The sequence below is a fragment of the Lissotriton helveticus genome, chromosome 1_1, assembly GCF_964261635.1.
Source record: "Lissotriton helveticus chromosome 1_1, aLisHel1.1, whole genome shotgun sequence".
In the NCBI taxonomy this organism is placed as follows: Eukaryota; Metazoa; Chordata; class Amphibia; order Caudata; family Salamandridae; genus Lissotriton; species Lissotriton helveticus.
The window spans coordinates 339479505-339506123 of record NC_136057.1 but is presented as its reverse complement, the minus strand read 5'-3'; the positions used below and the strand labels follow the sequence as shown (position 1 = coordinate 339506123).

General features: G+C 46.1%; 1 protein-coding gene across 1 annotated transcript in view; it reads left to right on the top strand.

Moving 5' to 3' along the window:
* KIAA1549 (KIAA1549 ortholog) overlaps nucleotides 1-26619 on the top strand; it is a 938976-nt gene that overhangs the window by 500240 nt on the left and 412117 nt on the right. The window contains exon 8 of the mRNA XM_078673003.1: nucleotides 1629-1774. Within this exon, the coding sequence (XP_078529129.1) occupies nucleotides 1629-1774 (146 nt within the window). The remainder of the gene's footprint in view (nucleotides 1-1628; nucleotides 1775-26619) is intronic.

The following is a 26619-nucleotide window of genomic DNA, read 5'->3' as shown; positions in this document are numbered from 1 at the left end:
TACATGAGCCCTCTCGCAGCCATCGCACGCAAACACAACCTCAACATCCTCTCCCTCACCAACGACCCCGCCACCGCCAGACCCAACCTGCATGAAGGGATGAAAGACGTCGCCGAGTGGATGAAGAACAGGCGCCTGAAACTGAACTCAGACAAGATGGAAGTCCTCATCCTGGGATCATCGCCCTCCGCCTGGGATGACTCCTGGTGGCCGCCTGCCCTGGGCAGCGCACCCAAACCAACGTACCATGCACGCAACCTGGGCGTCATCCTGGACTCCTCCCTCATGATGACCAAGCAAGTGAACGCAGTCTCATCATCCTGCTTCAACACCCTGCGCATGCTCCGAAAGATCTTCCGATGGATCCCCACCGAAACCAGGAAGACGGTCACCCAGGCCCTCGTCACCAGCCGTCCGGACTACGGGAACACCCTCTACGCTGGAACCACAGCCAAACTCCAGAAAAGACTCCAGCGCATCCAGAACGCCTCAGCAAGACTCATCCTGGACATCCTGCGCCACAGCCACATCTCCGCCCACCTGAAAGACCTGCACTGGCTCCCCGTCAACAAGAGGATCATGTTCAGACTCCTCACCTACGCACACAAGGCTCTCCACGACCTGGGCCCGAAGTACCTCAACAGCCGCCTCACTTTCTACACACCCACCCGCCATCTCCGATCCGCCAGCCTCGCCCTCGCCTCCGTCCCAAGAATTCGGAAATCCACTGTCGAGGAAGATCCTTCTCTTACCGGGCAGCCAAAACATGGAACTCCCTCCCCACTCACCTACGGCTGACCCAGGATCACCTCTCCTTCAGGAAACTACTCAGGACCTGGCTGTTCGAGCAGTAGCGACCCCCCCCACCCCTCTGCGCCTTGAGACCCTTACGGGTGAGTAGCGCGCTATACAAATTCTGTGATTGATTGATTGATCTAGTTTGTTTTTGTGTCTATTTGGTAATGCTAGGCCTTTCTTTGTTGCATGCTCCAGTGAAAACCCCCTGATCACCAGCAGTAGCCAGTGTATTACTCGTGTGTGTTGCGCTGTGATGTGGTGATGACTCTTTAACCAGATACAGCACCGTCAGGGCTTTCGCTCTGTTCTACCAGGTGGCAATGCGCACTTGTTTTCTGTAGCAAGGCGTCTCCTCAGGTTCTTCCTGTGGTTTTAAGCATGAGGTTGACACAGACTTGCTGTTTTAGTTCTTTGTTCACCTCGCAGTGAGAGGCTCTGCACTTTCTGTCCTCTCCAAGGTCAGGCTGCTGTCTGCAGATCCGTCGATTCCTTCCGTTTTCAGCGAGCGCTGGGAGGGTCACTGAGAAAGGATTGTGGACGTCTTGTCTATGCTATGTTATTTTCATTCCCTCTGGTAACTTCTTTGCCTCTGGTAGGCCTTGTTTTTCCACTCATCTTCATCTTTCGGCCTTATGTTTACGAGACACACAAAGCATCCCGTTGGTGCTAACTAAATTGCCTCTAATCAGACCCTGAGAGACCCCTAGTGCATGTAGAGCGTTTGATGCCAGGAAGTGGACCAATGAACAAAATGCTTTGCAGAAACCCTCTACTTCACTTTTGCAAAATGTTGACTGAAAGAATATTTCCTTTTTTTTTGGGACGTTTAGTTCTTCTTGGCGTACATGAACACAAGATTCAAGAAGACGTGTTCCAAGCAGAGATGGAAAGAAAGCTGGCTCTGCTGGTCGGCGAGGCCTTCATGCAGGGGCGCAGGTGGAAGCGCGCCAGCAGTGCCGGGAGCCATACTGTGCAGGTAAGGACAAGCCATGTCTGCTGCTGACGAGGTTTACGGTGTTGTAAAATGGGGACCTCTGTCAAACCCTCCCATGTGTCAAGGGGTTTGTGGGAACGGGGTGTCATCATGGGAGCTGGGAGAGAGGGTAAACAATCTTTTATTGATAATTCTTTGTCTTGCACAGTCCATTTATTTACATGTTTTCCCCCTGCTTCTTCATGCATGTCTAACATGGCCTTGTTGTCGTGTAGGGGCTTCCATCCTCCAGCATCAGGGTGTTTCCTTGGAGGCGAACGACGTGTTCCCGCAGTCCTGATCATGTGGAGATTCATTCCTCCCTCACTAAGCTCATCTCCTTATACCCCTTCCCTTGTTTCTCTCTTTCACTCAAATGGAGGTCGAGACTTCTCTTGTTCTCTCTCTTGTGTGCCCTTTGTCCCTACTCTCACAGGGCTGGGAATGAGGAAGGCATGCTCAAGGGCCCTGCCAACCTGTCTTCCGTTTCTGAAAGTTGCAGTGATACAGACCTGTGTTTTATGGCAACGGCAGGACCGACGGCTCTGTCAGACTGCAGTGATTCCCTACTTTGGAGTTCAGGCCGCCTGGCTGGGCAGAGGGGCTTCTGCCGGAGAAGCATGGATGTGCTGGGGTAGAGACGGCTGCCCTGTCTTTTGGGGGGGCATAGTTCTGAGTGGCTGTTGGCTGGTACTGGTGTCATCAGCTGTACATAAAACATGTGACCGTAGCTGGTACCGGAATGGGTGGTGTTGAATACAACACTTTTCCTTTGATATCGTTAAAGGCAGTGCTTTAAATGGGCCGGTACGGAGTATCAGCACTTTTTTTTTTTTTGAGAGGGAGAGTACCTGCACTTCTATTTTTCCATTTCAAGCACTGGTTAAAGGGCAGCTCTATCCTCTTTCTTTTTAAATTATAACACCTACCATCTAACCTCCAAAGACAGTGTGGAACTTTGGTACACATGCAGCCTGTGCAGCAGTTGTAGGATGTATTGTACCTAAAGTAAGTAAGTCAGACTCCTCAAAGTACAGCGCCGATTCGGTCTGCGGAGAAAGGAGATCAAGATGGTATGTATCCATGTCCGTCTCCTATTTCCATCCTCCCCCTCCTTTACCTAGTAAGAATGTTGTGTGCACAAGCCAGGGTCGGATTCGGATCACAATTGGGCCACTCCTAAGAAAGTGGCCCACATTCCTGGATCACGCCCGTTCACGAAACAGCATTTGGCTAGTCTCATCAGGCTCATTATTAGAGGAATGTTTGATAAATTATGTATTTCAAAGCTCATAGAGCCAGAAACATTGGTGAAAACAAGAGGCACTACATTTTGGCGGGGCGGGCAAAGTGAAACAAAGTGGCCCAAAGGCCACAACTCCTGATATGGCTATGTTTGCCACCTGGCCCTTTTTTTTAACCAGCATTACCAGTATTTTATTGCCCTTGCCAATACGAAAATAAAGAAAAACTGGTATTTCCTCCCCTGATTGATATGTACTTTAAAGTTTTAACAGTAAACGTAAGGTGAAAGCAGTTTAAAATGTGGTGCAAAGCTTCTTTAATGATCCGTGACTAATAGTTAAAACTAAACAAAAGAAGAAAAGCCATGTTAAGAAGGAAAACAGACTTTTTTTAATTACGGAATAAAGAATCCTGCCATTAATTTCCAACCTTTGTAGATTCTTAAAAAATGAGCAAACAGAAGGTTATGTTTTTTATTGTAGTTTTATATGGCGTAAACTCGGCCAAAGGGCGTAATTATATGAGCACCTGTTACATTACAGAAGATCAATTCATTTTTATTTTAGGCCTTGTGCAATAATGTCATTTGCCAAGAATCACAGGATGTTGAGGTGAGGCTGGGACTTAAACCTATTTCCATAGTTCCATATTCGGCAGCTCTGACCCTAAGATTACATTACCTAAATTGTCTGCCCTGGGAAAGGTGCTTCACAGCGAGGTTTATGCAAACATCCACTCTAACCCCCCCAACACCACCACCAAGGCCTGAAAGACACTGTAACCAAGGTGCCAACACAGGCCCTCAGCAGGGCCATTCAATTACTCTCCCCAGCCCAGCCAACTGTAACCTCAGGGTGATGGTCTCGCGGGGGTGGGGTGAAGGAAAGCACAGAGCTGCTGCTGATCCAAGGGAACCAAGGTGATAATGGCCCACAGCAGAGGAGTGGGACATTGCTTCTGAGCATCTGCGCCAGCCCCACGGGAGGCCAAGGTAAAGTCTGCAGTGGACAGACAGAACAGTATTGGCCTAGCGACGCTGCTGAAAGCAACCCCTTCAGAGCCTTCTTGCTCTTGATGCTTCCCCCCTTTCGCACCACACGCACCCCTACAGTGGCCTCGTGGGGGAGACAATAAGGCTCTGTGTGCCGGTTGACAAAAACCGGCCCACTGGTGACCGTTGGGCACCGGCCCATCGTCCAATGCCCGACTGCCCGCCTTCCCAATCCTATGCTGGCACAAGCACCACCTTATGTCACATGCATGAAAGTGACAATTGTTGCACCTGACCCCAGGAGGTTCATCTGTGTGCAGCCCTATAGATAGCCTTCCTAAAATATGCTGTTGCAGGGATTCTGCTCATACATAGACTGTGCACAGAGACCCAGGACCTCAGTGAATTGTGGTGTACCAAAAAGCTCATCTCAGTACCTAGAACCCCTAACCGACTAGCATCAGTGTCTCATTAGCTCAGAACATGCGACTTAGGTTACTCTCAGGAATGGTTGGATTCAAGAACACTCTTTCATTTGTTATTCTCATACCAGTCCACAACGTAAGTAAATAGAGACACGGAAAAGTTTAAAATGTTTATTTTAACAACGTGCACTAAAATGCAGTATTTTTCCGTACATAAGCAGGCATATGATTAAAAATAATACGATCAGCATTGTTACAATTCCATAAAACACAAAGGGAGGAATCATATTATAATGATAGTGGAAACAGGTCTTTTAGTGCCTTGTATACCACCCTCCCCAGCTAGGAACTAGGTTTTATAATAATAGAAGGTCTCTTAGGCGTGAATGGGGAACCCCATATCTCCAAGATCAGCAGAAGTGAATCACATCAGGATCAGCAAAAGCTCTCTCTCTCTGGAAAAGGATTTTCTCCAAGTGTTCTAATCATGCATGCAGTGCAATATTAAAAGCGCTAGAATTTCAGTCCGCTGCAGCTGTGTGTATGTTGTGTCTAGATCAGAGGTCTTCAAACTTTTGGATGCCGAGACCCCCCTGTCAACATTTTCAAACGTAAGGACCCCCTCCTGACAAAAATTTCAAAACCTCTTGGTTATGAGGAAGGTGAGGACCAAATTATGCGACAGACTTGACTAAATTGTGTGAGTAGAAAATGTAAATAATGTTCTGTGATTCTGCGTATTTTGGGGTAGCATTGCTTTATTATTTAGAATTTTTTAAACCTAGTAATACTGAGGAAAGATTTCACCCCATCAGTACCAGTTCATAAACAAAATACAGCAATTAACATCAGAAAGATGTCTAGTCAACCTCTGTGATGGGGGGTTAACACTCCCAGCCAGGGCTTGTCCAAGCACTGGTCGCACACGGTGCAACAGTCTTTCCACCTTCTCCATGAATTCCCTGACTACCACTCACCAACAATACACCTCACCTCTCTATAGCACCTGTCTGACAAACATTTCATTTTTTATAGCGCTACTCATAATTTACTCACACTCAGTTCTGTGATGTGCATGGTACATCTTCTTTGTACCAGGCACTTTAACCTTCTGCACTGTGTGGGTGACAAGAGTGCCCATGTGACTGCACGGTGAGCAATGCAACAGTGTGAGAGTAGGGTAAAAGGAGTGACTGCAGGGTGAGTGAGGTGACCATATGAATTTGGGTTCGGCTGTAAGTGCAGAGTGGGACGAATTAGTGCATGGTTAGTGATGGCCTTGTTTGAGTGAGCTACAGATTGAGCAGTAAGGGAGGGACAGGTGAGTGGAGTGTCACATGAGTGCAGGGTGAGAAGTGTGCTTGTGTGACTGCAGGTTGAGGTACAGAGTGAACAATGCAAACAAATTTTTAGTGCAGAGTGATCACTGTGAGAGCATGGTGAGCGGGTGAATGTTGTGAGAGCATGGTGAGGGGGTGAATGTTGTGAGTGCATGGTGATCAGTGTGAGTGCATTGTGATCAGTGTGAGTGCATTGTGATCAGCGTGAGTGCATTGTGATCAGCGTGAGTGCATTGTGATCAGCGTGAGTGCATTGTGATCAGCGTGAGTGCATTGTGATCAGCGTGAGTGCATTGTGATCCGCGTGAGTGCATTGTGATCAGCGTTATGTTATGTTATGTTATTTATTATTTGTTAAGCGCGCATACGCCCGGAGGCTTCTTGGCGCTGGAGAGAATCAAACATAACAGTACATAAAAGACACAAATCACTACTTACAATAAGCCTGAGAAAAAAGAAAAGTTTTGAATGCCTTCCTAAAGGTAAGGAGGTCCCTGCTGTGTCGCAGAGTCAGGGGGAGTGAGTTCCACAATGAAGCGGCTAAAAATTGAAAACTGCTACCTCCCTGACGTTTTCTTTTAAAACGAGGGACCTCAAGTAGGTCCTTGTGGGTAGATCTCAGGCTGCGCAGAGGTTGGTATCTACGCAGCAGTTGTCTGAGAAACATGGGACCCTTGCCCTCCAAAGCCTTAAACACAATACAGCCCACCTTGAACATTGCTCTCTGCTCCACAGGCAGCCAATGCAAGGTCTCCAGTCCATGTCTAATCGATTCCCACTTCGGGACTTTACAAATAAGTCTCGCAGCTTGATTTTGCAGGTATTGCAATCTTTTCAGTTGGCCAATAGGAGCCCCCAGATAGAGGCCATTTGAAAAATCGATATGAGACAGGACTAGAGCACTGACTGTCTGAATTAAGGCCAAATCTGTAAGGAGATGTGCTATTTTCTTGATCTTCCTCAGTTGGAAAAACCCAGTGGAAACCACTGTTCCAACTTGACTTTCCAAGGAGAGGTCCTCACTGAGAGTCACTCCCAAACTTTTTATTGTACGGGATTTTTTTGGAGGCGAGCCCATGTCCGATGGCCAAAAACAAGGGCTCCAACTGATCCCACTCTTCCCAGGTAGAATGAGCTCCGTTTTTCCCGGATTTAACTTAAGGTGGTTTAGAGACATCCACCTTTGGATAAAGGACATGGTTGCTCGAAAGTCCTCCGCCGCATTGTGTGAGTTTAGGACAAAAACCAACTGCAGGTCGTCTGCATAGTTATATACATCAACCTTAAACTGTTGTAGGGAGAACAAAAGAGGCCGCATATACAAATTAAATAATAAAGGGGACAAGGGAGATCCTTGGGGAACCCCACAGAAAGAAATGTTTTTAGGGGCTGTAAAAGAACCCAGACGAACCGACTGGGTACGTTCTGAAATAAAGGACCTAAGCCAGGCCAAAGCCGAATCTCGAAGTCCGGCCTGTTCGACACGGTTGACCAAGATGGTATAGTCAACCGTGTCGAACGCGGCAGACAGGTCTAATAACACCAAGGCCTGGTGCAGGTCCCCGTCAGCGTTAGACCTCAAGGTGTTCTGAACGGCCAATATCACTGCCTCAGTAGAATGACCAGGCCGGAAACCTGCCTGGTTAGGTTGTAAATAACCAGAGGCTTCCACAAAACTTGATAGGCAATTGGTCACATGGGCCTCCAATATTTTGGATAGATAAGGCAGTAACGATATTGGTCTATAATTTGAGAGGTCTAAAGAATCAATGCCGGGTTTCTTTTTTAAAGGGATCAGCAAGGCCTGTTTAAAACTATTCGGAACAGTCCCTGACATGAGGGAATTATTAAGCAAAGGAAGCAGGCTATTGGGGAGTGCCCGACCAATTTCCCTCATTATTTGAGGAGGGCAGACATCCTGAGGAGATCCAGATTTAACTCTAGTTAGCAAATCTAGGAGGATTTGGTCAGTGATTAAAGGGAAAGAATGCAAAGTAAGGGGATTAAAAAAGGTATCATCTATCGGAATACAAGCTGGAAGCTTGGATAGAGTATCCTTAATCAACACTATTTTATCATAAAAATAGTCATTCAAGGAGTTGCAGAGGGATTGTGACGGGACAACCGGGGGAGAAGTTCTTTCATCATTGCACAGCTCAGTCACAATCCTGAAGCGTGAGTGCATTGTGATCAGCGTGAGTGCATTGTGATCAGCGTGAGTGCATTGTGATCAGCGTAAGTGCATTGTGATCCGCGTGAGTGCATTGTGATCAGCGTGAGTGCATTGTGATCAGCGTGAGTGCATTGTGATCAGCGTGAGTGCATTGTGATCAGCGTGAATGCATTGTGATCAGCGTGAGTGCATTGTGATCAGCGTGAGTGCATTGTGATCAGCGTGAGTGCATTGTGATCAGCGTGAGTGCATTGTGATCAGCGTGAGTGCATGGTGATCAGCGTGAGTGCATGGTGATCAGCGTGAGTGCATGGTGATCAGCGTGAGTGCATGGTGATCAGCGTGAGTGCATGGTGATCAGCGTGAGTGCATGGTGATCGCTGTGAGTGCATGGTGATCGCTGTGAGTGCATGGTGATCGCTGTGAGTGCATGGTGATCGCTGTGAGTGCATGGTGATCGCTGTGAGTGCATGGTGATCGCTGTGAGTGCATGGTGATCGCTGTGAGTGCATGGTGATCGCTGTGAGTGCATGGTGATCGCTGGGAGTGCAGGGTGATCGCTGGGAGTGCAGGGTGAACGTGATGGTGAAGGAGAGAATGAGAAGTGAGTAGTCTGAAAGCAGGGTGCATTCCCAGAAACTTGAAGCGTAGGGTTTCAGATATAAGTTAAACTATTGCTATAATGGCATTAATCAGGGTTCGAGGGTGGAGGAAATAAATAATGTGCTGATCCTTCACCAAACTTCCAGTCTAATGATTAGGGTTACCAGCTCATTAATTTGATGGCCCAGAAATAAGCAGTCACCTACAGCTGTATTTTTTGCACTTATCTGTGAATACTTAGAACAGCAAATATAAATAGAAAGCACTTTTAATTGTGTTCTAGGGATGCCTCAATGATCCATGATTAAAAATTAAAGAGAATAAAGACATAAAAGTCACACAACTAATTAAGACATACTTTTTTATTTATAACTCCATTTAGTGTCAAGAGCAGGTCTCTGCAGGATCTTTAAACAACACATAGCAGGCATGTTTCTTTTGGCAACCCAACTTTATATTTCTTTTTATTAAATGCATTCTCACACTACAGTAGTAAGTGTAAAAAGACAAATGTAAGGAATAGGCAGAGTGGGGGCCCAGGGGGTACTGGAACCATAAAAAAACTAAGCTTTGGTAGTCGGTTAACAAAGGCATGTAAATATGCTAATGGTCCTTAAAGACCTGTGAAAAACTCAGGTCGGAGATAAGACTCCAGACACTGCCCAGCCGAGGCCCCAGGAGCGCGAGCTGCACTGCAGCAGCCCGGGCTGAGACACAGGATGGGGGAGGAGGGGGGCTGAAGCCCTGGAGGCCAGGGCAGAAGTGACACTGTGAAGGCGTGACCCCCTTTGCATCGCTCCACAGCCCCCCTGGGGGTCGCGCCCCACAGTTTGAAGGCCCCTGGTCTAGAGCATGGGCCGATCAGCCAGAATAACAGCTAACATTGTTATGGTAACCTTGGAGGCTTCTGCACTCACTGTGCAGACTAAGGTTGCGATGTAAGTCTAGGGATGTTGAAAACAAGCGGTTTTCATGTGAAGAAATTCAAGCAACAACAGTTCTATGCAGTGTCGTGTGCAAAAGTAGCAAAAAGGTAAAATGGCTTTTAACCTTTCAAATAAGCCCATGCTAACATAGCAATGGTTGCAAGCACGGCCCTGCCTTCACTACACCCTCCCTTGATCGGAACACGCACAAGAAGAGAGGCAATTTTGGAATGCAGAGTTCGAGTGAGACAGAACAAAGTTCAAATTTTGCCAGACTGGATAATTGGGAGTTAAACAGTTCCGAAGTAATAATCAACAAAATCAAAAACCAAGGTTGGGCTGTATACTGCCCATCATGGAAATAGAAAAGATAGTGCTCGAGTACAGTACGCATTGAAGCTGGATCTATGCCAAATCAATTCAACAGCGTATAGGCACAGTACGTTGCAACTGCCTCCAAGAGGAAGTCATTGTTCTCATCGGAAAACATTTCAGCCAACCAATTCAGTGATGGGAAGGAACATACATGTTCTTCGATAGCCGGAGCCTCTAGCACCATCAGAGGACAACTCTGGTATTCTTCAATATAACTGTGTGCTCATATGCTGCTGCACATATATTCCAATTCCCTAGGACTCCATGTGCCGCTGCACAGGCCATAATCCCGATACCAGAACATTCCAACTCATGAGCAACTAAGGGACTCATCAGTTGATCATAATCCGGGTTAGGAGACAACGTATTGAAGAGACACAAGTCCAGAGCCCATTAAAAACCAAAATCCAGGCAATAGAAGACAGGTTGCACGCATGTAAAGTACGAAAACCGGAAAGATAATCCACATGCCACGCTCAAGGTAGCCAGAGGCAGCGTTCAATACTATTCAAGCATCCGGTTGCGAAGCTGAAACAGCTGGGGCTCGTCGTCTTGTAACACAGACTGTACAGCCATTTTTGAGCAAGCAAATGAACAGCAGTACTCCTGCCGCCAAAGCGAGAATTAACAGTAAACTGACGAAGAGGCATGAAAAAATAGAATGACAAAATGCCAGTTTCACACCAAATATAGTTTGGAATGAGAGCACAAGACCAGAGCTTACTACTTTAAAAAAGTGAGCCAAGCCTGTGGTCGACGAGGCATTGAATATAGTGTGAATCAAAGCACCGGAATGCAGGGGTAGATCAATATTTAAAAGGGCATGCACCTCGGTGCGGGTGTTTTCCACGTGAAGGACAAATGTTTCATGGGAAGAAGTAAGGGCAACTTCTTTCTGGGAATATAGAGCCCTTATTCGACTCATCTTGTTGAACTCTGCTTTCAAGGTCGGACTGAAAGGCCAGATAGATACATCGAGCTTCCCATGCGTGGGTGGGAAAAGCACATTCTTACAGCAGACTACACGTTGGGAGACGGTTACACTGTATGGAATCCCTGCCAGCATACCGCAGCAATCTTCATTATTTAAAAGCAAATAGCTACCGTTAGCTAACAACGTGAAAGTCAGTGTGATAGCTGGGACCGGATTACCCTTTAAAATGCAGGCTAAATTTGGTGTATTCGTGTTACATGAGCCATGCAATTGTATGTTCCTGCAAACCAATGAGTGATCAGGTGTTGAAGTGCAATCCCTTCAAATAAACTTCTTTACCCTCCCTCAGGCACCTAGAGGTCAATGACAGAGACCAAACTTCATAGAGATAAGCGCTTCCCAAAGGTTCATATCTGCAAATGGCATAGTGTTTCATACATGAATCCCATTTAAACAAGGGAAAAGGCAATTTTATTAACCCATGAATGAGCCATACAGCTGAATTAGATTCGGCAACAGAAAATGGTAAAGGTCCTAACTTTTCAATATGCAAAAGTGAATACGCAGCATCCTTCATAGACATAAATTGTTGTTTCATAGTCATATTAAATGGCAAAAATAGAGAAGAGGTATTTATGTAGTCCCAAGGCACTTTACTAGCTTTTAGCAATGTCCAATCAAACTGCATAATGGAACGTAATTGATTTTGACCATGGTACAAAACCGACACTTCATCCTGTACAATATCAAGAACAGATGAAACAATATTATCTAATATGTACATTTGGGAAGAAAGAGTATTAATGCTATTATCAACAACTGCAAGCACTTTTTCTAAATTAGCCTGATCAATAGGTCTTAACCTAGAAGCAGCTTCAATTTTAGATAGTTTCCAAACTTCGTTGTAAATAGCATATATCCATCTTTTTGACATGCCTCCTGCAGGGCCTTTAACAAAGTCATTCAAATAAACATCGTCAGTCAATTTGGACAAATGGAGTTTAACTGATGCTAAAGTGGAATGTTTGAGCCAGTTCTGACATAATTTTCCTACTGAATAGGTATTAACAGAATGGTCGCTTTCAAAACGGGGATCCACCCTAACCTGTGTATAGCCATTTGCCATAGTAACCAACCTTGGGGATCCAAGCTGGAAATATTAAATGAGGAATTTAGTAACAAGGACTGTAATTCATCTATGGACCTATTGGTGTGATTGTCCCAAGTAGGGTATTCTGCCAAACTAGGAACAGAAGGAGCATTTCACTTTTTAGACGTAGCCAATCCAAAGCAAGTAATTTGAGAAATAGTCAAATTCAAAAACACATGGTTCGGGATGAGACATGCACAATGCAGAGCCTCAGGGCTTTGTACTTGCCAGTTTTTAGAACCCTAAACAGATTTAAGATCAATAGTATCTTTCCACAGCTCAGAGCCCCCTATAGCCAATTGTTCGATAAAGGACTTCAAATACAGTAATTTGGTGTGGGTGAGTCTAACTTTGGAAGAGGACTTAGTGGTAATCTTAAAGTAAAAAGCGTTAGGATTGGATCGATTAAAATTAGTAAAATAAGAAAACTTTAATGGGAGTTGGCAATGTTCCCACTGTGTGTAATTAACCACATTTCTAAAAGTGTTGACTTTATGCAGGTTATGATTGCCATAGTGTTGGTAGCAGAATACGTCTGCATAATTAGCTGAGTCTAAATACAAATCTTCAGCATCAAAAGCAGCATAATATTTCAAATCAGAAAAAAAGAGCCTCTACGGCTTGGACATCCCAATCATCAGAGTGTATGTTTTGTTTTACAACATCCCCCATTAAAACACCTAGTACATTGGGAACATTCATTACCTCTGTTGGGCCGTGGATTTCAAATTTAATAGCATACCACACAATCCCATCTAAGACAGGCCAAGCTGCTATGTTCACATAAGTCTGGTCGCTTTTCTTTCTGTGTGATGAAGAGTGGGGTGCCTGAGTACCATCAATTAGTCTAATTGAAGTTCTTTCTTTAACCCCTTCGACGCTCATGACGAGCTGGGCTCGTCATGGCGTAGCCTCCTCGCACGCTCATGACGAGCCCAGCTCGTCACGTAAAGTGCGATTTTTAAAAACCCAGCGTACGGGCGGAATTCCGCCCGCACGCATGCGGTTAACAAAATGTCCATTTACTAGACGAAAAACATAATTACAAATCCAATTGACATGAATAAAAAAATTGAAAAAAGCACCAGCCAAATGTAGGTCCAAGGGGGTATGAAAAAATGTTTTTTAAACCAGACAGCAAAAATAGAAATTTTTGATGGGGACTTTGATGTCGTAGAGTCAATGGAAATGATACAATGGAAATCCTCCAGCGTGGACAAGGTCAGAGGAGCCGGATGAACAAATTCATACTGCAAGTATTCCTGAGTTTGCAAAGAGGAATCAAAAATAAACGTGACATCCGGAGACGTCAAGGATGTGGCCCATTGTATCCAACGAGGATGCAAAGCTTTCGTATTTGGTATACTGACTTTAGTCACTGCCTCTAGGGCAGTATACGGTGTAACAGCCAACATGCCTTTCCCCTGCGACAGCGCTCGTTCCTTTAGAATCGCCATCTGCACTGCAGTCAAAACTTTCTCCACAGAGGAAAATCGCATTACGGCCGAAGTGTACAAGTGTGATTTGTAAGCAATAGGGACTGTGTCACACTCATTAAGTCGGTTACGTGAAACCCACTGCCCCAGGCAGAATTCGTATTTCCAGGTTGGTGTGGTTGTCACGAGTCAATAGATATTTAGACTCAAGAAGATCCGACTGCAAAGATTGCAATATTGCAGAATGTCCAGGCAGCCAGCAGGATTTGGTGAAAGTAGGTTGTATCAAGGCATAAAGCGGCTTGATACGCTGGTCATAATCGGGAATATAAGTACGCCTAAAGTTAAAAAAAATCGAGCAAAGATTGTAGTTTCTTCAGAGTTGTAGGAGCGCGCAACTGTGCGCACTTCTCCAAGAAGTGAGGTGCTAAACCTCGACCTTCATTGTTGAGCTCATAGCCCAGGAACAACATTGTGAACTCAGCAATGTGGGATTTTGCAAAGTAAAATTTGTAACCGAAGTCCGCAAACATGCAAATGATGCGGTAACGCGACACAGATGCGGCCATAATTCGTCGTCTGTGAGATAAATGTCACCAACATACGAGCACACATCAGGTTCGAGTCCCTCCAAAAGAGAGACTATGCGAGCGACAAAGACACCCAGGCTGTTCTTCTAGCCCATGGCTAATCTTTTGAACTGAAATTGTTCGCCGCCGGAAGTAAAAGCTGTCCATTGACTACTAATAGAGGACAGATTATGGCTAAAAAAGCCATTGGATATGTCAAGTGTGGCTTTAAACCGTGTACACACGAGACTATCCACAAGGGCTGAACTGTGAGTATTCTGTAACGCACAGGTCCGACAGTGAGAGTTCAAATGTCTGTAATCCAACACCAAGTGGTATGACCCATCAGGTTTGGTCACAGTAAAAAGAGGATTATTCATCGGTGACACACATGTTTCAATCGCACCTTGATATACCAATTGTTCAAGGATTTCCGCAACAGGAGCTTTCGCCTCACGGGATATTGGGGTTGTGGCATAGACCGCAATGGAATCTCATTTCTCAAATGGGTACGCAGCCTCAGCACTCACCACGAAAACAGCCGCCATACCTTCTAAGGTGACACCAAACGCCTGCACATGATTGCGAACAGCCACCCTACTATGCGGTGGTATCTCAATGTCAACCATGAGGACACAGAAGAGAAAAGACAATGCAAGTGAATTGTATCACAAACAGGTTGTAATTCAAAGTAAGAATCTTTTTTTTTAAATATCAAGCTTGAATAAACATATGTATATATAGGTAGGTGAATCCGTCACCACAGTCAACCGGAAACAGTAGTGAGGGTGTCGTGGACTGTTATGAGCACTACTCGAGAGTCTCAAATATAAGACCACATCGTTAGGTGCTCCATGTTGCAGGGGCTCTGCTCAGAACTGTGCACAGAGACCCAGGACCTCTGTGAATTGTGGTGTACCAAAAAACTCACCTCAGTACCTAGAACCCCTAACCGACTAGCATCAGGGTCTCATTAGCTCTCGGTCCTATAGCGAAGCTACCAATAATTAGACAACCCAGATCATGCAACCTAGGTTACTCTCAGGAATGGTGGGAATCAAGAACACTCTTTCGTTTGTTATTCTCATACCAGTCCACAACATGAGTAAATAGAGACACGGAAAAGTTTAAAATGTTTATTTTAACGTCGTCCTCAAAGATGCAGTATTTTTGCTAACATAAGCAGGCATATGATTAAAAATAATACGATCAGCATTGTTACAATTCCATAAAACACAAAGGGAGAATCATATTATTATGATAGTGGAAACAGGTCCTATAGTGCCTTGTGTACCACCCTCCCCAGCTAGGAACTAGGTTTTATAATAATAAAAGGTCTCTTAGGCTTGAATGGGGAACCCCATACCTCCAAGATCAGCAGAAGTGAATCACAACAGGATCAGCAAAAGCTCTCTCTCTCTCTCTGGAAAAGGATTTTCTCCAAGTGTTCTAATCATGCATGCAGTGCAATATTAAAGGCGCTAGAATTTCAGTCCGCTGCAACTGTGTGCATGTTGTGTCTAGAGCGTAGGCCGATCAGCCCGAATAACAGCTAACATTGTTATGGTAACCTTGGAGGCTTCTGCACTTACTGTGCAGACTAAGGTCGCGATGTAAGTCTAGGGATGTTGAAAACGAGCTGTTCTCATGGGAAGAAATTTAAGCATCCTAACTTACAACAACAGTTATATGCAGTGTCGTGTGCAAAAGCAGCAGTAAGGTAAAATGGCGTTTAAACTTTCTAATAAGCCTATCCTAAAATAGCAATGGTTGCAAGGGCCCTGCCTTCACTACAATGCTAATACTCAGGATTACTCAGAAATAGTGTTCTACTCTAGTGAGCACTACTTTATTTCAGCGCATCGTCCCCTCCCTGCATTGTTAAAGGATGACAGATTTTTATGTGGAAATCTGGAGATTATTCAAAATTACTTTGAAAAATCCTGCTGGGTTAATGAATGAAATATGTGAATGCGCCCTCCCAAATCCGAAATACTGCCTTAGCTGCAAATGACTCACGGGTAGTTTGTATTAAAATGTCAATACCCATATTGAGCATATAAACCCCACCCAGGGCAAATAATTCTCACTTGCATGAATTAGGCCATTTCTAATAGTCAGTATAAATGCGAAATTCAAAAGCTTCTAAAGAGTGTAAATTGTCCTTTTCACTGACCTATTAAGAGTTATATGGGAGGACCATTTGAGACAGACAGAGAAAAGCATAATTTCTGATCAAAAAAATGTAGCGACACCCCCTCACCCCATGGTATGCATCTCAATTTGGACATGACTACTAGTAGTATTTCACGATCAGTCTTCTCTAGGATATTTTTTTTGTACTTTATTTTATTTCTTTTTTTTAACAGATGAAGGAAAACTTAGAAACTATGCAATGCATGTATGCACGTGTATGTGTGTGTGTGTATATATATATATATATATATATATATATATATATATATATATATATATATGAGCTTGAGGAAGGGAGCCATGTGCAACCACCCTTTAAAAAAAAGGGGGGGCATTGGGGGATGAGGTCCCTGGGCCCGTAGTGGCTTGGGGAGGAGGCCCACACCAATGGGTTAGATGCAGGGCCTTGCTGCAGGCCAAGCCCTGTGGCAACGCCACGCTGCACGTGGCTGAAGGCTGTGCACAGTGTGAGGTTGGCTGCTTGCGGGGAGTTTTGGCCAACCCCACACTTCCTGTGCATGTTAGAGTGTTCGCTTTACTTATGGTAATAAAATAATACTTTAGATTTTTTTTTAAACTAGAAATTCACTGGAAAAAACAAAAGTTCAAGTAACGTTATAGTTGAGTGACAATGTTAGTTAAAACATACCAGCATCTGTATCTTGTGCCGTAAGGTAACTATAATTTACTCCGTCGCCATGAACTGCTAATTGCCCCACATATTACATCACTCAAGACATCTTCTATGACGTCATTGATAATATCACTGCAACATTTGCAATTAAATTGTTAATCACAAAACTGTGTCTGGTGAGTAACTTATTTATTTATAGTATTTATAAAGCGGTGACTGTCACTAAAACTGGTAGCCTGCCACTAGCATACAAGGAACTTATCTTGGTAAAAGTGCACATGCCAGTTTCCGACTGCAGAGTGGAATTTAGTTTGGGAAGAGCCAGGTCTTCAAGGCCCTTCAAAATTGCAACAGCTCTGATGAGGCTCTCAGTAAATATCACAACTATAACGTTGCATTAACCTTTGTCTTTGCTGTGAATATATATGATATTACTCAGTGGCAGTTGCCACTCTGTAGTTATTGTTAGGTCAGCGTTTCAATAGGAAATGCTTTTTTTGTGATTTGACGTAGATCCATTCAGTACTTTTCAAGAAAGTTAAGGTAAAAAAATATTTGCATATCTGGATGGTTTGGTTCGAGGGACTCTCACAAGAGTCCCTTCGGACCCAATCAAAAAAACCTAGAGCATTCGAATTGGCCTAGGGAGCTTTTTTTTCCCCTTGGGCCCTACCGCTTCCGCGGAAGTAAGACTACTGCTGGAACGAGTACTCTTGTCCGCCTGCCTGCAACATGATAAAAATGTTGCTGGCAGCCATTATAGGACTTGGGTACTTGTTCCTCTGTCCTAAGCTTAAATAAAATATCATACAAAGGAGTAGTGTAGGAATACCTTCCGCTTCTCTTCCAGGGGATCCTCATCAATAGTCATAAGCATTAGAATATTCCCGCCCATGTGCGGGACCCCGGAAACACTATATTATATGTGCCCCACATATATATATATACACTCATATATAATATATATACATATATATATAATATATATACATATATATATATATATATATATAAAAACATGCAACACAAAGTTTGTTTTAGAAACTGTTTTAATGCTCAGAAAGCAGTAGAAATTCTCATAACTCACTGGAAGCATAGAAAGCTCCCAGGCTGCATTGCAAACACACAGTCTAAAAAGACTGAAAAGCTAACCTGTAGCTGCATAGCAATAAACTGACACCGTGCCTTTAAGGCACCCATGACCCCCAGTATCCCATCATGCCTCAGGGGTGACAGTTAGGTCAGTTGTTCTTTCCGGCTCCTTCATAGAAGGACCCTGGTTACACAGCTCCACTATTTTTTCTGTTTTTTGACAGAAAAATACTTCACTTTGACAATTTTTTCCTCTTACTTGACATTTTACACCTAGTTAAGTAAGATACTGCCTTTTTCAGTCATTTTTGTGAACATTTTCTCCTGAGAATGCCTTCACTCTTTGACAAATGTCCTTCTTGTGGCAACAAGAAGGCCAAATCAGACAACCACGACGTCTGTATCCTGTGTCTGCCTGAAGATCATGATCCAGGCACCTGTCCTCATTGTGAACACCGGTCAGGAAGAACTCTGAAGGACAGGGAGAGGATTCGCATTTATGGCCTAGCTCATAGGTCATCAAGAGGAAGATCTCCGGTGAAGAAGGGCTCCAAGAAGACTCATACATCTTCCAGAAAGAAGTCTTCACACCCTTCACCTTCAGCGTCGGGCTCGGCGCTGAGAAAAGAACCGCCGGTGGATCATTCATCGTCTAAACTACCGTCGACGGCGGGCTCGCCGTCGAGGAGAAGACCAGGTACGTCGACGACGTCGAAGGATCCAGTTCCATCGTCGTAATCCCCTCCGCCGGCGTCAACCGGGCGACGTCCGACTTCGGGGAAGGGAACTCCGCCGCCGTCAACCGGGCGACGGTCGGCGTCGAGATCCAAGACCCCTCCGCCGTTGTCAACCAGGCGACGACCGGCGTCGAGGGAGGTCACCCCTCCGCCGGCGTCATCCAGACGACGACCGGCGTCGAGAAGTGTGACTCCTCCGCCGTCGTCAAAGAAACGGCGTTCGGCGTCGAGGACCAAGACCCCTCCGCCGTCGACAGGGAAAAGTCGATCGGCGTCGAGGAGGCAGTCTCCGTCGGTGTCTCGTCAGCTCTCGGCGTCGAGGGTGCCCAATACCCCTCCGCCGTCGTCGCACAGACATTCGACGTCGAGGCAGAAAATTCCGTCGACGGCTGATCATCACCGTTCGACGTCGAGAGAAAGACCTCCGTCGACGACTGGACATCGTCACTCGACGTCGAGGCAGAGAGCTCCGTCGACGACAGGACATCGTCGTTCGACGTCGAGAGAGAGACTTCCGTCGACGACTGGACATCGTCGTTCGACGTCGAGACAAAGACTTCCGTCGACGACTGGGCTTCGTCCTTCGATGTCGAGAGAGAGGGCTCCGTCGACGGCCGGTACTCGCCGGCCGACGTCGAGACAGGGCACTCCGTCGGCGGCTGATCATCGCCGCTCGACGTCGAGAGACCATACATCCTCGCATAGACAATCAAAGACAAGATTGTTTGATCCGCCGACTCCCCGAAAGCACTCGACGACGAGGGAAGATCGCTCGACGTCGAGGTGTTCAGATGTGGTTATGGTAACAGAGTCAGCTTCCCGTCATTCCACTTCAAGGTCCTCTGGCTCCTCAACTGCACCTTCGAAGTCCAGAAGTCCTGTGCGCAAATCTCCTGAGCGTCGGACAGACCCGTGGGCGGATAAAGTCAGACTGTCACCTAGATGGTACAGATCTCTTGAACATTGGAGAGATTCTGGGGCTGCAAAACGTATGCAGGACTATGCCAGCTCGCAGCACAAGTCTCCCCTTCAGGATCTGGTAGAGGAGATGGACAAGCATAGTCCTCCCAGGCGCAAATCTCCTGTGAGACCACCAACCAGATCTCCCAGAAGGCCCCGATCTCCCAGAAAAGAACCAGAGGATCGAGTCAGGTCTCGCTCTCCTAGACGGGAAGAGCGTTCGAAAAGATCAAAAGAGAGGGGGCACAGTGTTCACCGTAGACGTCGACGAATTTTTATTTTATTTATTTATTTTATAGCACTTGTAAGGCGCACAGCTACCCACAAAGGGTTTCCCGGCGCCGGACCATCATGAACACAATACCACTGGAGAGAGAATAGTCGAAGCATTTATTTGTTAAATAACCATGTTTTAACACTTTTTCTGAAATTCATGTAGCTTTCCTCCTTGCGTATGTGAATAGGCAGTGAATTCCACAACGTTGGGCCCAGGTAGGAAAAGGATCTCCCTCCTATTCTGGCCCGTTTAAACCTTGGAACTGCAAAATTTGCGGCTGTGCCTGAACGAAGACTGCGGTTTGGGAGGTAAGGTTTAGCAAGCGCCTGTAAATATTTGGGGGCAGTGCCGGCTTTGATTTTAAATAAATAACTCAGGGCCTTGAAACGAATACGGTTTTCAACCTTAAGCCAATGCAACTCCCTCAGGTGTTTGGTAATCCTGGCGGATTTAGGGATTTTGCAGAGCAGTCTGGCCGCAGCGTTCTGCACTAATTGAAGACGCTTTATCACTGCCTTGTTTGAACCCAGGTATAAGATGTTACCGTAGTCGAGTCGAGATGTCACTAAGGCATTGACCACGGTCTTCTGGGTAGTGAGTGGCAGCATCCAGACTATTTTGCGTAACCATTTAAGAATGGTAAAGCAAATACCTGCCACTTTATTTACTTGTTGAGTCATGGAAAGACTGTCATCTATAGTGACCCCAAGGTTTCTAACCTGAGAGGCTAAAGGTGGGAGTTTGCCTAATGATGATGGCCAGTGGGAGTCGTTCCAGAGGTCTTTACTATTTCCCAACAATAGGACCTCTGTTTTATCTCCATTTAATTTGAGTTGGTTGGCTGACATCCAACTAAATATTTTTTGGAGGCCCACTTTTAATGCAGAAGGGACAGACGAGTCGGATTTGGAGAGTGAAAACAGGACTTGCGAGTCGTCTGCATAAGTCATTAAACTTAGACCAAGGTTTTCTACAAGATTGGCTAGTGGTCGTAGTACAAATTAAAAAACAGAGGGCTCAAGATGGATCCCTGCGGCACTCCATGAGGAGAGTGGAATACCTCAGAACATGCCTCCGAAGAGGAGATCTGGAAAGTGCGAAGGGATAAGTAAGATCTGATCCATTTCAGAGCTTTGCCCTCGACACCATTCTCCTCCAGCCTGTCAATCAGTATGGAGTGAGAAATGGTGTCGAAAGCCGCACTAAGGTCTAACAAGACCAGTGCTACTGTTTGGCCGTCATCCATAAGCTCCCTGATCTTTTCTGTGACCCCGAGTAGCGCCGTTTCAGTAGAAAATCCACTCCTGAACCCGGATTGGGACAAATGCAGGAGCTCATTGCTTTCCACATAGGTTGAGAGTGCCTTGTGTATATGCCTCTCTAAAATTTTTGAAAAAGCAGGCAGTAAAGAGATTGGCCGATAATTGGCCAATATCGTCGGGTCTGCACCTGGTTTTTTAAGTAGAGGGCTGACCATGGCATGTTTCCATAGAGCAGGAACTGTAGCTTGCTCCATGGAAGCATTCAGTATCTCTGCTATGGGATTCAGAGCGGAGTCCTCCAAATTTTTTATAATACCGATAGGAATAGGGTCACGCAGGGAACCCGATTTGATCGATTTTAGTAGTTCCTTCAGTGTGTCCAGTTTAATGGGAGGCCAGGCTTCGAGATGACATTTTCCTCTAGGGACTAGGGCAGTGTTATCTTCCTTGTCTGTGGTCCTGCTGTCATTTTTCATTTTTTTAGAACGCCGTCTACTTCATCTACCTCTTCTACCAAGTCTTCCAAGAGGGACTACTCCCCTACGTTGACGGACAGTCCTACGTCCAGATCCTCCCCAGTGGATGATATTGGCACGTATCTGGATGTCTTGCAAAGAGGAGCTCAGAAGCTGAGCATTGAAATGTCTGTCCCTCAAGTTACAACGACAGTCATTTTTGAGACTTTACACAAAAAAGCGATCTCCCGTCCTCTACTGCCATTAGTCCCGGGGATTATGGATCCTGTCAAGGAGGTGTTCCTAACTCCGGCGGCTATCAGAGCGGTGCCAGCCCGCATTCAGAAGAAATACAAACCGGCCTCTTCTGACCCGGTTTTTGTACGATCTGACCCTCCAGCAGACTCTGTAATTGTGGCAGCAGCGAGGAAGACACACACAGTTGCCGGCTCCTCTTCAGTCCCACCAGACAAGGACAGCAAGACTCAAGACTCCTGGGGTCGGAAAGTTTGCACCTCAGCTGCTTCGACTCTGAAGGTTTCTAGTGCGGCTGCGCTACTGGGTCGATACGATAGAGCCTTATGGGACTCTATGGAAAGGTTCAAAGCCAAGCTGCCAAAAGAAGATCAGCAGGATTTTGAAGAGACTGTGACTGAAGGATGTCTGGTGGCGAATCAGATGATAAGCACGGCTGCGGATGGTGCTGTCCTTGCGGCGCATTCCTATTCACATGGGGTTTGTGCCAGGAGGTCGGCATGGTTGCGCCTTATAGGCCTGAAGCCGGATGCTCAGCATCGCATCCTTAATCTCCCCTTTTCGTGTTCCGCTCTCTTCGGGGAACATGCTGACGAGGAAATGACCCGAATGAAGACGGAGCTGGACACAGTGAAAGCGGTGGGCTTGGAGAAAAAGAAAGAATTCAAGCGCCGCTTCAAGACCAACAGGGGGAGAGGGGCTCAACAGAGGGTTCAAACCCCTCAGTGGTCCCAAAATAAGAACCAAGGGAAACCCCAGTTTCGAGGTAAACCTGGCAGAGGTAGAGGAGGTCATCAACAATCCTCTAACACCACAAGAGGAGGAAAAGCCTGAGCAGTGGCTTCCTCTGGCGCCGTTGCCCACTCCAGTGGGAGGAAGTGCTTCACAACACCTGGCAGAGTGGGTCAGCATCACAAAGGATCAGTGGGTGCTGAATATACTGCGCAATGGATACAAACTAAGTTTCCTTGCTCCTCCAAAGAACATACCTCCAAAGAGCGCTTACCCTCACCAACTAAGCTTGCTCCGAAGAGAGGTAAAAGTCCTACTACAAAAACGAGCGATAGAGGAGGTTCCTCTCGCTCAAAGAGGAAAGGGAGTTTACTCCAGGTACTTTCTTGTCCCCAAAAAAGATCAGGAGGACAAGTTCAGACCAATACTCGATCTACGACTTCTAAACAAGGTCATCATCAGAGAAAAGTTACGCATGTTGGCGCTTCACCAAATATGCCCACATCTTCAAGTCGGAGATTGGATGTGTTCGTGGGACCTGCAAGATGCGTACTTTCACATCCCAATTGCTCAACAACATCGCAAGTACTTGAGGTTTGTCGTAGGGAACAAACACTATCAGTACACAGTGCTACCCTTCGGTCTCAAGTCCGCACCACGAGTCTTCACCAAATGCATGGCAGTGGTGGCGGCTTTTCTGCACAAGAAGGGGCTCTTCATCTACCCATACCTGGACGACTGGCTCCTAAAAGGTCCATCTCCAGTGCGGGTAAAACACGATCTACATCTGTGTCTTCTCCAATTGCACAGGCCCGGCCTCCATGTGAATCTGAAGAAGTCAGTCCAGCGGCCTACACAGTCAATTCACTACCTAGGCTCCGTTCTGGACGCAAAAGTGGGAAAAGCGTTTCCTTCGGAGGAGAGACTTTTTTCCTTGAACCAGAAATGTGGAATTCTGCTAGAATCTCGGCTTCCAACAGCCCGACAAGTAGCGTCCCTGCTGGGTTCCATGGCATCTTTCTCATCCCAAACGCCAGGCTGAGAATGCGTCCTCTACAGCAGGCTCTGGAGGATCAATGGGACCAGGCGACAGGTCTTTGGGAGGATTGCATCAAGCTCTCCCAAGCGACGAAAGATTCCATCAAATGGTGGACACGGAGAAAGAATTTGCTGGTGGGGGTTCGTTTTCACCAGCCTCTTCCAACCCAGTCGATAGTGACGGATGCCTCTCTACAAGGTTGGGGAGCGCACATGGGTCCGCTTCAAATTCAAGGCCAGTGGTCTGCGCAGGAGCAGACATACCACATCAATATGCTGGAACTCAGAGCGGTATTCCTGGCTCTCAAAGCTTTTTTCCCAGCGATAGAGTCCAACTCAGTCCTAGTTCAGACAGACAATACGACCACCATGTTCTATCTGAACAAGCAAGGCGGCACAAGGTCTCGCCCTCTGTCTCGAGAGGCTCAGGCAATCTGGCTTTGGCTCCTCTCTCGAGGCCTCACGGTAGTGGCAGTGCACCTTCCAGGCGAGTTGAACGTAAAAGCAGACGCACTCAGCAGACACTTCGAAGATCAGCCAGACTGGGTGCTAAACGACGAAGTCGTAGAAGAGCTTTTTCGTTGCTTGGGTCGTCCAACCATAGATTTGTTTGCAGACGACGAAAACTCCAAATGCCATGCCTTTGCGTCCAGGTTCCACCGGCCAGGGACTCAGGGGAATGCTCTACTGATGGATTGGTCAGGGACATTCGCTTACGCGTTTCCTCCCCTGGCTCTGATTCCGAGAGTAGTTTCCAAGCTCTGCAGGTCGAACATGGACATGATCCTCATAGCTCCGGATTGGCCGCGGCAGTGGTGGTACCCGGATCTTCTACATCTGTCTGTGTGTCCACACAGACAACTCCCTTGCAGGCCGGACCTGTTGAGCAAGATGAACGGGAGGATAATGCATCCCAACCTCCTTTCACTGAACCTAACAGCATGGCTCCTGAGGTCCTGCAATACGGACATTTGAACTTGCCTCTTGAGTGCATGAACATTTTAAAGGAGGCTAAGAGACCTTCCACGAGAGCGTCCTATGCGTTCAAGTGGAAGAGGTTTTTCTTATGGTGTAGGGATCATCACCTTGATCCGACTACAGGACAGGAGGATGTCATCTTGCCATACCTCCTTTCCCTAGCGACTGCTGGTTTAAAATACGCTTCTATTAGGGTGCATTTGTCAGCCATAGTAGTATACAGAAAATCACATGATCAGGTTTCTTTCTTTCAGGTTCCAGTGGTTAAGGACTTCCTCCAGGGGTTGAAAAAAGTGTATCCCCCTGTGCGAAATCCTTCTCCTCCGTGAGAATTGAACCTGGTTCTATCCAGGTTCATGTCACCGCCTTTTGAGCCCATCCACAAGGCCTCTTTACAACAACTCTCTTGGAAGGCGGCCTTTTTGGTGGCTATCACCTCTGCTCGCAGAGTCCGCGAGATTCAAGCTCTCTGTGCGAAAGAACCTTATACTGTCTTTCATCACAATAGGGTAGTCCTAAGGGCTCATCCGGCTTTCTTGCCTAAAGTTATTTCTGATTTTCATATAAATCAGTCCATTTCCCTCCCTTTGTTTTTTCCAAATCCTACGACCCCAGCAGAGCGGTCACTTCACTCCTTAGATCTTAAGAGAGTGCTCAAGTTCTATTTGGAAATGACCAAAGGGATTAGGAAAACGGATCAACTGTTTGTGATTTATGGTTCAATGCGAACAGGGTTTCCAGCGGCCAAGAGGTCCATCGCGAGATGAATTGTCTCTAGCATTAAATTGGCTTATCAGCTTGCAGGCAAGCCTTTGTTGCAGTCACCCAAAGCGCATTCCACTAGAGGGAAGGCCGCTACAGTAGCCTTCTTGCACGACATTCCAATGTCGGAGATTTGCAAGGCTGCGACTTGGAAATCAGTTCATACCTTCACGAGACACTACTGTCTCGAGTCTGATTCCAGGGCCGATACTCAAGTAGGACAAGCCTCTTTGAGGAATCTATTTGGGTAGCTTAGTAGTTACTAGGCTTAATATGGTTATTACTGTATTGTTACTCCTTTGCCCGCAGGGAGATGAGGTGAGGCTCGCTATTCTATTCTAATGCTTATGACTATTGATGAGGATCCCCTGGAAGAGAAGGATTAGTTACTTACCTGTAATCCTAGTTCTCTTCCAGGGGTATCCTCATCAAAGTCATAAGCAACCCTCCCGCCTCCCCGGGCAAAGGACGTTCTTTAATAAGGAGATATTGTTAACCCATCTGTTACTGGGTTTATTTTCAGTCTCCGAAAAGAACAACTGACCGAACTGTCACCCCTGAGGCATGATGGGATACTGGGGGTCATGGGTGCCTTAAAGGCACTGTCAGTTTATTGCTATGCAGCTACAGGTTAGCTTTTCAGTCTTTTTAGACTGTGTGTTTGCAATGCAGCCTGGGAGCTTTCTATGCTTCCAGTGAGTTATGCCAATTTCTACTGCTTTCTGAGCATTAAAACAGTTTCTAAAACAAACTTTGTGTTGTTTTTCTCATGTTTTCTAATGCTTATTACTCATGTATGGTGGAAATTCTTTACAGCATATTTCAGCTCTGTTCTTTATTTGGCTGCTATTGCATGTTTTTATATATATATATATATATGTATATATATGTATGTATATATATATATATATATATGTGGGGCACATATAATATAGTGTTTCCGGGGTCCCGCACATGGGCGGGAATATTCTAATGCTTATGACTTTGATGAGGATACCCCTGGAAGAGAACTAGGATTACAGGTAAGTAACTAATCCTTCTGTGCACCATGGGAAGTGGGGACACCCTCACCACACCCCCCTGCCAAAATAAACACAAACGGCCATTTCTTCTGCAATCCTGAGGACATCCTGCAAGATCACAGAAAAAAAAATAGAGGCACAGGGCCGCATTATTTAGGTGTGGGGGGGGCAAGCCACCCTCCTTGAGCTGTAGGTGGCCCCGGGCCCAATGTATTAATATGGGGACCCCCCCACCATATTAATAAATTGGGGCCCCGGGCTCCTCTGCATGAGCCTTTAAA